Here is a 12,587-nt window from a genome sequence, read left to right on the forward strand (position 1 = left end):
ATAAATGAATGTTGGTTTTCTCGTGGTAAAATAAAAAAAAAATAGCTACAGCACAAACTGACTATGAATCAACAATCTGCTATACAAATTTTGTAACTGAAATAATTTTCTGTCACTCAACATAAAAATGTACATTTCTAGAATGAGTTTCAGTGGTTCTAAAAGAACATATATTAGGGACAAGTATTAGGGATTTAATACTGACACTTTCTGATAACTGATAAACTGTCATTCATTAAATAAAGAACAGAACTGCAGCCATAAATAAGATAAAAATTAATAGCTCATTAACTGATAAAATAAGAAAACCAACATTATTAGCCCTCAATCTCGAGACTTCACCTGCAGTTTTTTTTATGTTTTTTTGTGTTTGTTTTTTGTTTTTTTTTTACTCCTAGATATCCTTGTGACATCCCAGCCTTTGCCTGGACAGTGAAAGGAGAAGCAGCACAGTGATGAACTCATCCCCCTATCACTGTGCTGTCTTCTCCAATCAGTGTGCTTTTTTTCAGCACATGAACTGATTGTCCTCTTGGGCCTCGTTCATAAGGGCATACTTAAGCGTACACCCATGAAGGGCCATGATTACCTGCATGGGGATGTACAGGTGTTTCCATACATCAACATGCAGGCAGTCCCATTCATGTCAAGTGGGATGCAGCAACTGCAGGGACACAGCCACTACTCTCAATTAGACCGGTCCCAAACGCAGACAGTGTGACCAATACGGATGTCAAATTGGGAGAAGTGGCTATGTCTGTGCAGCCGCTGCATCCTAGTTGACATGAATGTGATGGGATGCATGGACTACCTGTTAAGTATGCCCATGTGAAAGATGCATTATACTGCTCCTTTCTCCTCTCATGTACCAGTCATGCTGTACAGGGGCCGGAAGAGGCTAACCGTGTCACATTCAGATATTTACATTGCTTGTATTAAAATCCTCACCTTGTAAAACAACCCATTCAGTTTAAAAGATATAAAAGATAAATTAAAGGCAAACATTGGTGTATAGATTAAATTTTTTTTTATAAACACCTTTTTACCCTTTTTTTTTTAAATAAGCGAGCACATACCTTCTATTCTCAGCTGAATAAGAGCTGGGGAGGAGAAACAGCTGTACATCGATCTTTCCAGTGAAAGGCCGTGCAGGGAAAGAGTTTTAGCACAAATCTGATCATTGGAGGAGAGCGGGCCAAGTTCCCAGCATAGCTAGAGAACTGCCCATGGTGCATTCTCCCTAGTGTGGTCAGTTTATAATAGGAAAGCAGAGGGACTGGCAGGAACACCAAGGATTTTACACAAAGGAAGCAAAACAAAGAGAACAGGGTACTTTTTCATACAAGTAAATGGTACAGCAGGCACATATCAGGAATATGAAATGTTGGGATTACACATGTTTTAAAGCGGTATTAAACCCAAAACTAAAATGTAATATATTGTAGCTTATCAGTCATCTGATGTGGTGACTGCAATAATTTTCTTTCTTTAGGCTTTTTCCCCTATTGTTTTCACCTGTTGATCTAACTAGTAACATGCCTCCTGTATTAGAGTGCCTACACTCTGGATGAAGGGGCAAAAGAGACACCTTTGGACAGTCTGGAGGAAGGGGAGTGACAGATGAACTAGCAGATTTACAGTATCTCACAGAAGTGAGTACACCCCTCACATTTTTGTAAATATTTTATTCTATCTTTTCATGTGACAACACTGAAGAAACGACACTTTGCTACAATTGCTGACAACTCATGAGGCCCCCGGGCAATGGGGGATCATGGGGCTCCTGTGTCCTTGCCCAAATTCAAAAAAGCCTATGAAAAAGGTACCAGGGGCATCTCATGGGGCCCCCTACTGACCACGGGCCCTCGGGCAGTGCCTGAGTTTCCAAATGGTCAGTCCACCCCTGCACACAGCCATTAATGTCTAAACTGCTGGCAACAAAAGTGAGTCCACCTCTAAGTAAAAATGTCCAAATTTGGCCCAATTAGCCATTTTCCCTCCCCGGCATCATGTAACTCGTTAGTGTTACCAAGTCTCAGGTGTGAATGGGGAGCAGGTGTGTTAAATTTGGTGTTAAAGCTCTCACTCATACTGGTCACTGGAAGTTCAACATGGCACCTCATGGCAAAGATTTCTCTGGGGATCTGAAAAAAAGAATGGTTACTCTACATAAAGAAGGCCAGGGCTATAAGAAGATTGCCAAGACCCTGAAACTGAGCTGCAGCAAAGTGGCCAAGACCATATAGCAGTTTAACAGGACAGGTTCCGCTCAGAACAGGCCTCGCCATGGTCGACCAAAGAAGTTGAGTGCACGTGCTCAGCGTCATATCCAGAGGTTGTCTTTGGGAAATAGACATATGAGTGCTGCCAGCATTGCTGCAGAGGTTGAAGGGGTGGGGGGTCAGCCTGTCAGTGCTCAGACCCTACGCCTCACACTGCATCAAATTGGTCTGCATGGCTGCCATCCCAGAAGGAAACCTCTTCTAAAGATGATGCACAAGAAAGCCAGCAAACAGTTTGCTGAAGACAAGCAGACTAAGGACATGGATTACTGGAACCATGTCCTATGGTCTGATGAGACCAAGATTAACTGATTTGGTTCAGATGGTGTTAAGCGTGATTGGCGGCAACCAGGTGAGGAGTACAAACACAAGTGTATCTTGCCTACAGTCAAGCATGGTGGTGGGAGTGTCATGGTCTGGGGCTGCATGAGTGCTGTCGGCACTGGGGAGCTACAGTTCATTGAGGGATCCATGAATGTCAACATGTACTGTGAAATACTGAAGCAGAGCATGATCCCCTACCTTTGGAGACTGGGCCGCAGGGCAATATTCCAACATGATAACGACCCCAAACACACCTCCAAGATGACCGCTGCCTTGCTAAAGAAGCTGAGGGTAAAGGTGATGGACTGGCCAAGCATGTCTCCAGACCTAAACCCTATTGAGCATCTGTGGGGCATCCTCAAACAGAAGGTGGAGGAGCGCAAGGTCTCTAACATCCACCAGCTCCGTGATGTCATCATGGAGGAGTGGAAGAGGACTCCAGTGGCAACTTGTGAAGCTCTGGTGAACTCCATGCCCAAAAGGGTTAAGACAGTGCTGGAAAATAATGGTGGCCACACAAAATATTGATGCTTTGGGACCAATTTGGACATTTTCACTTAGGGGTGGACTCACTTTTGTTGCCAGCAGTTTAGACATTAATGGCTGTGTGTTGAGTTATTTTTGAGGGGACAACAAATTTACATGTTATACAAGCTGTACTCTCACTACTTCACATTGTAGCAAAGTGTCATTTCTTTCGTGTTGTCACATGAAAAGATAGAATAAAATATTTACAAAAATGTGAGGGGTGTGCTCACTTCTGTGAGATACTGTAGATACACTAACAAATTGAATCCAAACTCCAGACTTTTTAAGCAGTTACAGCAAACTGTTTTTTTTTACCTTTTTGGGATAAAAGTTTTCACAAATAAAAGCTGATCATTTAAAGGCATCCTTGTCAGTAGTAAAAGGTTTGTCTCAACCCTCTAACTGCTACATCTGCATCCTGTTCTTTTGAAAAACATATTTGCTGGCAAGATCCCCAGGGATAAATAAAAGAAAGGGAAAAACCAGAAAAATAATGCAGCCATCACATCTAAGAATTAGTAGGCTGCAATATAATAAATATTTGCTTATTAGTTTTAATTCCACTTTAATACATCACTGAAAGCTACTACATTTTGTCATGTTACAACCAAAAACGTAAATGTAATTTATGTGATAGACCAACACAAAGGTGGCACATAATTGTGAAGTGGAAGGAAAATGATAAATGGTTTTCAAAATTGTTTACAAATAAATATCTGAAAAACATCTGTGTGGAGTGCATTTGTATTCAGGTGTCCAGAGTCAATACTTTGTAGAACCACATTTCACTGCAATTACAGCTGCAAGTCTTTTAGTGGATGTCTCTACCAGCTTTGCACATCTAGAGAGGGACATTTTTGCTCATTCTTCTTTGCAAAATAGTTCAAGCTCTGTCAGATTGGATGGAGAGCATCTGTGAACAGCAATTGGACTGTGACTGGGCCATTCTAACACATGAATATGCTTTGATCTAAACCATTCCATTGTAGCTCTGGCTGTATGTTTAGGGTCGTTGTCCTGCTGAAAGGTGAACCTCCACCCCAGTCTCGTGTCTTTTTGCAAACTCTAACAGGTTTTCTTCTAAGATTGCCCTGCAGACTCACGTAGTGGATTCACTGCACAGGTGTAGAGAGAGGTATGAGACAGCTCACATTCCATACAACTGGTCACACCTGGAGGAAAACTGACGTATTCCCTGTTTTAGGCTAGGTTCACACCTGTGCAGTTTGAGTTTGATCCATTTCTGCGATACTTTTACATTTTTGCACATGCATTTTTGCTGTGTTTTTGATGCATTTTGCGTTTTTTTAACTTGTTGCTGGGCAGATTAAAACACATCAAAAAGGCATAAAAAAGGCAGTACATGCTTTTCTGCATCATCTCCTTTGAAGTCTATAAAACCAAAAAACGCAACGTATTGCATTTAAAGAAGTCCCTGACCCTTTCCAAAAAAAACGCACCGGGTGAAAATGCAGAGATGTGAACCTGTCCCATAGGAAATCATGTTAAATGATCTGATGTGCGTTTCCACAAAACGCAGCGGAAAACGCATAGATGTGAACCTAGACTAAATTACGGGCAGGCCTACGTTATTATCTTTTTCACTCTGAAATAGAAACTGGCTAGGTGGCCCAGACACACCTGAAGCAAGTCTATATGCTTAGTTAATGTGGTGCCCGCCAATTCTGACAGCTTCCTGCACCAATAATAATGACCCAGGAAGCTTTTTTAATTAAGGGTGTCGGCATTTGTAAAAAGCATATAAAAAAGCTAGTTGAAATGACTGCAATGTCTATTATATTGTTTTCTAGTTTGTGAATTCAGCTGTCTTTGCCTGATGAAATACATTTTCACTGAACTCAGGCTTTTTTTTTTCTATAAAACAAACTTACATACACAGAGTATGTTTATAAAGCAGCAATTCTGACATTCACTGTGGGTGAATCATCCAGGTTCACGTGTTTTCAGTGCTTATTTCCCTACCAGGGAATGTTTGGTGAAAGCCATATGTTACTGGTTTACAAATGTCCCAGTTGTTTGTATCATATCGGTTTTTGGAAAATTTCTGATGCATGTATAACACACAAACACACACGTAAAAAATGTAATTGTCAGATTATACAATACAAGGATGCAGCGTAAAGTCCTATCTCGAGTTGGGTAACTTTCATTGATGAGATCCTCAGAGCCACTTTTCTATCACTTTCTGAAAGTGATGTCACAAAGTCCACTGAGGCTTGGCCTATGCTAGCATCACGCTCCGAGGAATAAGAGGTATTCACAGTAACTTGTATAGAGAAGTAAACACAAACCAATGCTACGCATCAAAACAGAAACGGTACAAATGTACATAGCTCTATAAACTTTCAAATACTAAAGGTTTACTTAGCCTGGCAAATAAGGCTTTTGCTGAAGCGCGTGAGCGAAAATCCTGTTTTTGTTTGCTTTCCTTGCACATGGTTGGGTATTAAAATAAACACAGCTTCACCCTATTTACTAAGCTAAGTAACAATTCACTTTACTACATAAAAAAAACCCTTTACTCCTTCAGTAAAGTAACCTGTTGTATTCCAGATCCTTCCAAAACTAATTCACAAACACGAAAGAAGCCAAATGCAAAAGACCGTATATATTATTATATTTATAAATATTATTATCTTTAGTGACTGTTTGTATTACTGTTTTTTGTAAACCTCAAATAGAAAAATATGTAAACGTAGATGCACTGAGAGGTATTGTAAATAACTTGCCCAGCCTGTTAGTTGGCTTTTGAAAACTTCTCGAATGAGTGTTACACTTTAGTCTGTCCAGTAGGAGGCATCAGAGACCAGACAAGGTGTATTCAATGAGAAAGATTTAAAGGGTAAGTTCACTTATCGCTGATGCCATGCAGGACCCCCCACAGACCTGTCAGTGTATCTTTGTGCCCGTACATCCCGTATGGGCAAGCAAACTGACAGGAAGACTCAATGAACTACAACAGTGCTGTGGTAGTTTATCGAGAACTACAAGCCGACAGCCAAAATGGCCGTGTGGGCGGAGACACGCATGGCCACTCTGTTTTCAAAAAGTGACAGCTAGTACAGGGAACTTCTCCCCATACTGTTGTCACAGGGAGAGAGGGCAGCAGACAGCAGCTGCAGCAGTGGGAACATGTTACATGATCCACCCTAAAAACGGGTGGGACATGTAACATGTTCCCAAAGGTGAACTTATTCTTTAAAGTGGAACTGTCATCAAATATATTTTTCATGTTATCTACAGAATGTTAAGTATGTATTGTATAAATGTTACATTTATAAACATTTATTACCTCTCACAGAGTTCAAAGTACTCCCACTAAAAATGCCTGTTTTTTTTCTCCAGAAAGTCAACTCCCATCACTTATATAGTGGGGAAAAATATTACTTGATCTCCTGCAGATTTTGTAAGTTTGCCCACTTACAAAGAAATGAAGGGTCTATAATTTTTATCATAGGTGTATTTTAAATGATAGAGACAGAATATCAACCAAAAAACCCAACCCAGAAAAAACACATGATACAAACGTTATAAATTGAGTTGCAGTACAGTGAGTAAAATAAGTATTTGATTCCCTACCAATCAACAATAATTCTGGCTCCCACAGACTGGCTATGTGCTCATGTGGTACACAGATTAGTTCTGTCAATTTAAGAAGGTGCTCCTAACGACAACTTATGTGTATAAAAGACACCTGTCCACAGAATCTCTTTCTTCCATTCAAACCTCACCACCATGGGCAAGACCAAAGAGCTGTCAAAGGACGTCAGGGACAAAATTGTAGATCTGCACAAGGTTGGAATGGGCTACAAGACCATCAGCAAGAAACTTGGTAAGAAGGAGACAACTGTTGGAGAGATTATTCGCAAATGGAATAAATGCAAAATAACCATTAACTGCCCTCTGTCTGGAACTCCATGCAAAATTTTGCCTCATGGGGTAAGGATGATGATGAGAAAAGTGAGGGGTCAGCCCCAAACTACACAGGAGGAACTCATGAATGATCTCAAGGCAGTTGGGAGCACAGTCACCAAACAAACCATTGGTAACACAATACGTCGCCATGAATTGAAATCCTACAGCGCTTGCAAGATCCCCCTCCTCAACAAGGCACATGTAGAGGCCCATCTGAAGTTTGCCAATGAACATCAAAATAATTCAGAGAAGGATTGGGAGAAAGTGCTGTGGTCAGATGAGACCAAAATTGAGCTCTTTGGCATTAACTTGACTCGCCGTGTTTGGAGGAAGATAAATGCCGACTATGAGCCTAAGAACACCATCCCTACAGTCAAGCACTGAGGTGGAAACATTATGCTTTGGGGCTGTTTCTCTGCTAAAGGTACAAGCTGACTTTGTCGCATTGAGGGGCCAACGGACGGGGTCATGTATTGTAAAATCTTGGATGAGAACCTTCTTCCTTCAGCCAGAACACTGAAGATGGGTTGTGGATGGGTCTTCCAGCATGACAATGACCCAAAACATACCGCCAAGGCAAAAAATGAGTGGCTCAAGAAGAAGTGCACTAAGGTCAAGAAGTGGCCTAGCTAGGCTCAAGACCTTAATCCTATAGAAAATATATGGAGGGAGCTGAAACTTCGAGTTGCAAAGAGACAGCCAAGAAACCTTAAGGATTTAGAGAAGATCTGTAATGAACAGTGGACCAAAATCCCTCCTGAGATGTGTGCAAACCTGGCATCCAACTACAAGAAACATCTTAACTCTGTGCTTGCCAACAAGGGTTTGTCAACCAAGTACTAAGTCATGTTTTGCTTGGGGATCAAATACTTATTTTACTCATGGAATTGCAACTCAATTTATAACATTTTTATCATGTGTTTTTTTCTGGATTTTTGGTTGATATTCTGTCTCTATCGTTTAAAATACACCTATGATAAAAATGATAGACCCTTAATTTCTTTGTAAGTAGGCAAACTTACAAAATCTGCAGGGGATCAAATAGGTAGATAGTTAGTATTATGTAACTTTTTTTTTTTTTTTTTTTACAAATTTACATTTGAGAGCTGGGGCCAATACTGAGCATAGCCCCTGCCAAGGTTTAGGTATGCTAAAAAAAGAAAAAAAAAATGTTATTTTACAAGTTTAGAGATGAACGTCTTAAAGGAGAAGTATTGCCAAAGCTATTTTGGCTTACTTCTCCTATGGATCACAGGAGTGCAGTTAGTTCTGACCCATTTACAGCCAGCCAACAGCAAGCTAAAGCCCGCTGTCGGCTGACGTCACACAGAGCCGGTCCAAGCTCTGAAGAGATCCCAACCATATGGTCGGGATCCACCCAAAAGTCTAAACCAGCACCTGGCTTAGCCTCTCAGTGATCTGCTGAGAGCGTGAGCCAGCCCCTCCTGCCCCCTACCCGGCTCAGCATTCCGGTGAGGGCTGGAGGGGTAGAGCAGAGAGCCAGAGACTGACAGTTATGGCATTCTGCTCAGAGCGGAGGGGGAGAACTGAGCAATTACGGTGTTTGATCACTCAGTTGTCTGTGCAGAGCCGGCAGGGAACAGATACAGAATTTTTGTTTGGTTTTGATAGAGCAATGTTCAAAGTTTCATTGCCGTGTTTGATAGCACTGGGGAGCTGGGGAGATTTGCCCTATTTATTTGTCCTGGTGACTATTGTCACTGGAACTGTGAGTGGGAACGTAGAAGTTTTAGCTGTCACCAGAACAGGAATAGAGAGGAAATCTTCACTTGTTCTGGTGACAACAGTCTTTGATGGGATATTCTCTTGCTTTTATTCCTCTCAATTGCTGCTGTGTTTCTAGGCAAGGAAGTGAAACCTTCTTGACAGGACACAGACATAGAAAAGGGGTTACCAAATTGCTTTTTCTCTCTTTTCTTTCTCTATATTATTCTATATTAATCAGAAAGGTGAAATTTGGATTCTGAACCTTGGAATTTATTCTCATTTGTGAATAACATTTAATGAGGATCATAAGCAACCAGCCACATAACCTTGATGGGCAAAAATGGTAAAGCTGGTAAACCTTCCCCACAGAATGGATTAAATGCATTTTCAAACACTGTAGGCCACATTGGCTCATCTTTGTTCCTATTCAGTCTTGTAAAATGCAACATCTCAGAAGTCAACCCATGTATTTAGCAATATGTCAACATTATTACATATCCAGTTCTGGAGGCCTTGGATTTAGACATACATCTTCATTATTCTGTTTGTTGTTGGGCAGTGTTTGTCTTGAAGTTGTTCCAGAAAGGTTCCCACCTCTGGTGACTGCCCTTGGCTTTTTTTGTTCCATAAATGAACACCATAGCTGTGCTTCAAAACCTTTCCCATTTCAGTTGGTTCAATAACCTGAAAATACTTTCTCCAATCCTGCCAGTCGACAGGGTAGAAGGCCTCTTTTGGAAGCACATTGACTCCTCGGCAACTATTCTTGTCCCGTAACCTTCGAATGGAACACCACTTCTTAAATACTCGAGTCAAGAGCTGAGGACCTTGATGACCATAAAACCAGTAACTGTACTGGCCAACAAAGTCTTTCATGCAAAGCTCGATGAACTTATTCTGTGGTCGGAATTTGAGAAAAGCTCCGTTAAGTGTATATAAAGACTGCATACCCATTGCATTTGTGATATTTTCAAAATTTTTGAGGATAATAAAATCTGTGTCCAAATAGGTGCCACCTTCTTTCCAAAGGATGGCCAAGCGGCAAGCATCAGAAAGTGTTGGATAGTCTAATAATTCCCTTTGACTTTCTGCTTTAGAGTACCATGTGTTTAGTGGAGTATTGTTAAAGAGCTTCTTGAAGTCTAGAGGTGAAAATTCTACATTGGGGAAGCAGCTAAGAAGGGAAATGCCAAAATTTTTCTCTTGCATTACGTGGCCATTTAAACCTTTCATCAGGAAAATAACCTTAACCTTTGGGTGGGCTCTTGCTGCAGATTCCACAGCGCACATGGCTTGGAAGGTTGGGTTGGTCCTGTTCGAGGTCTCCACAAAGTAGATTCTACCACGAAATCCCATGGATTGAGACATATTTAGTGTCAAGGGTACAGTATTTGGACACACCACCTCTTTTGGTAAAAGGTGAATTATTGCCTCTTCTTCAGAGATATAGACCTTTTTCAAGTATATCATAAGTATAAAAAAAGATAGCGAGGTAAAAGTAGTCAAAGAGAATAACCAGGACTTGAAGTTCACAGCTGAGCAAGGGGAAAAAACATTAGTAGCGCCCATTTTACTTTGACATCAATACATTTTCAGGAACCTGAAAGATAAAAAAAAAATGTAAAGCAAGCATACATGGTGACCATTCAACTTAACATAAGAATAATGGTTTGTGAAACTTAAGGTATGCAAGGTGAGATAGCCCATTTCAACCAGTCATGTATTGTCCTTCATTATGCCAATCAATACTGACCTATCTTACATGACTTTAGCTCAAGATTTCATGGTCACTCAAGAATATCAGAGGTTTAAGTGTATTTTCAATTACTCCATATTTTAGCCAGGAAGTGGTAGGCCACATAAAATGACAGAGCAGGGTCAGCGCATGCTGAAGCACACAGTGCACAGAAGTCGCCAACTATCTGCAGAGTCAATAGCTAAAGACCTCCAAACTTCATGTGGCCTTCAGATTAGCACCACAACAGTGTGTAGAGAGCTTCATGGAATGGGCTTCCATGGCCAAGCAGTTGCATCCAAGCCTTACATTACCAAGTGCAATGCAAAGTGTCAGATGCAGTAGTGTAAAGCACACCACCACTGGACTCTAGAGCAGTGGACACGTGTTCTCTGGTGTGACAAATCATGCTTCTCTGTCTAGAAATCCAATGGACATGTCTGGGTTTGGTGGTTGCCAGGAGAACGATACTTTCCTACCTGCATTGTGCCAAGTGTAGTTAGTTCCAGTGAAAGGAACTCTTAAGGCATCAGCATACCAAGACATTTTGGACAATTTCATGCTCCCAACCCTGTGGGAACAGTTTAGGGCTGGCCTCTTCCTTTTTCAGCATGACTGAACACCAGTGCACAAAGCAAGGTCCATAAAGACATAGATGAGTGAGTTTGGGGTGGAGGAACTTGACTGCCCTGCACATAGTCCTAACCTAAAACTGATAGAACACCTTTGGGATGAATTAGAGCAGAGACTGTGAGCCAGGTCTTCTTGTCCAACATCAGTGCCTGACCTTACAAATGCGCTTCTAGAAGAATGGTCAAACATTCCCATAGACACATTCCTAAACCTTGTGGACAGCCTTGCCAGAAGAGTTGAAGCTGTTATAACTGCAAAGGGTGGGCCAACTCAATATTGAACCTTACGGACTAAAACTGGGATGTCATTAAAGTTCATATGCATGCAAAGGCAGGCGTCCCAATACCTTTGGCAATATAGTGTAGACTATCTTATTCATGTTTAAAAGCAGACATAGACTCAAGCAACCATAAAGCATATCTAAATCCAAAAACACAAAGTATAATATATTGCCAGTCCTTAGATTAGGGTCAGGAAAATGGGTGGGCAGGAGCAGTGGCTGCCCAGGGAGCTGGTATCATGTGAGGGGGGGGGGTCACTATGAGGAGACTTAATGCTTCTAAAAGGTGACAGAAGTAGTGACATTGGCATCACTACTTGTGCCAGCTTAGTGCTGCACATGACAAGCCAGATCTGGAGAGGAGGAGAGAGCCGGGAGGAGGTGCGGGCTGTGCTCTTTCTCCCCTCCAGCTCCACAGTCCTGCCACTGCAGCTCTCCTGGATAAGTACTGTCAGATTGAGACTGTTCAGGTTTGTTTACCCATCCCCTTCTCCTCCCAGAAAAGAATGTAGGTAGTGGGAAGGTAAGCAAACCCTAAAGTCCCAATCTAACAGCCTGTGGTACCCCCGAGCCTCGATCCCTTGCAACATGTGCATTTCTCTCTGCCAGCTGCTTGTCATTTGTGTTAGAAGTCAGCTTTTCCTAGGCTCCTTCTCAACTATAACATGTCAAAATCAGGAGAAACCTGGGAGGAAGGACATCCCACAGCCTTCTGCAGCACTGTGTCTGTGGTATGTGTGTTGGCAGCAGGGGGGATTGCACTGAGGGCATGGGGAGGGGGCAAAGTAACAAACATTTGAGATGAGGATAAGAGTATTTGTGCTAGTAGCAGGAGGAAGAAGAGGATTAGTGCTAGGTGGGGGGATTAGGAAGGATTTGTGCTGATAGTAGGGATTTGTGCTGGGAGGGGGAATTTGGGGGGTTGTGCTAGAAGGGTTGCTGGGGTAATGGGTGCCAAAAATTTGTGCTGGGAGGGGAGGATTTCATCAGGGGTGCATTTGTAATCCTGGGAAGAGGGGGCATTTTTAGATTGATACAGATTAGTGCTTGATTTCTATTTTGGGGGGAGGGAGGGGATTTTTCTGACACATAATGCTCATATATTTTGAAGGGAGGGAAAGTGAGCATCTTCACCCTGAGA

General features: G+C 41.8%; 1 protein-coding gene across 1 annotated transcript; it reads right to left on the reverse strand.

The window, feature by feature from the left end:
• Window positions 1-9,046: 9,046 nt before the first annotated feature.
• Window positions 9,047-10,373, reverse strand: A4GALT (alpha 1,4-galactosyltransferase (P1PK blood group)). Its single transcript, XM_089671877.1, has one exon. The coding sequence runs from the start codon at window positions 10,365-10,367 to the stop codon at window positions 9,318-9,320; it is 1,050 nt and encodes a 349-aa protein (XP_089528003.1). The 5' UTR covers window positions 10,368-10,373; the 3' UTR covers window positions 9,047-9,317.
• Between the last annotated feature and the right edge of the window lie 2,214 nt (window positions 10,374-12,587).

Source organism: Staurois parvus, unplaced genomic scaffold, assembly GCF_062004578.1.
Source record: "Staurois parvus isolate SC_StPar_1 unplaced genomic scaffold, SC_StPar_1.0 ptg000114l, whole genome shotgun sequence".
NCBI lineage: Eukaryota > Metazoa > Chordata > Amphibia > Anura > Ranidae > Staurois > Staurois parvus.

Coding starts and splice junctions, on each gene's coding strand:
- A4GALT (XM_089671877.1), bottom strand. CDS start 10,367: ATGGGCGCTACTAATGTTTTTTCCCCTTGCTCAGCTGTGAACTTCAAG.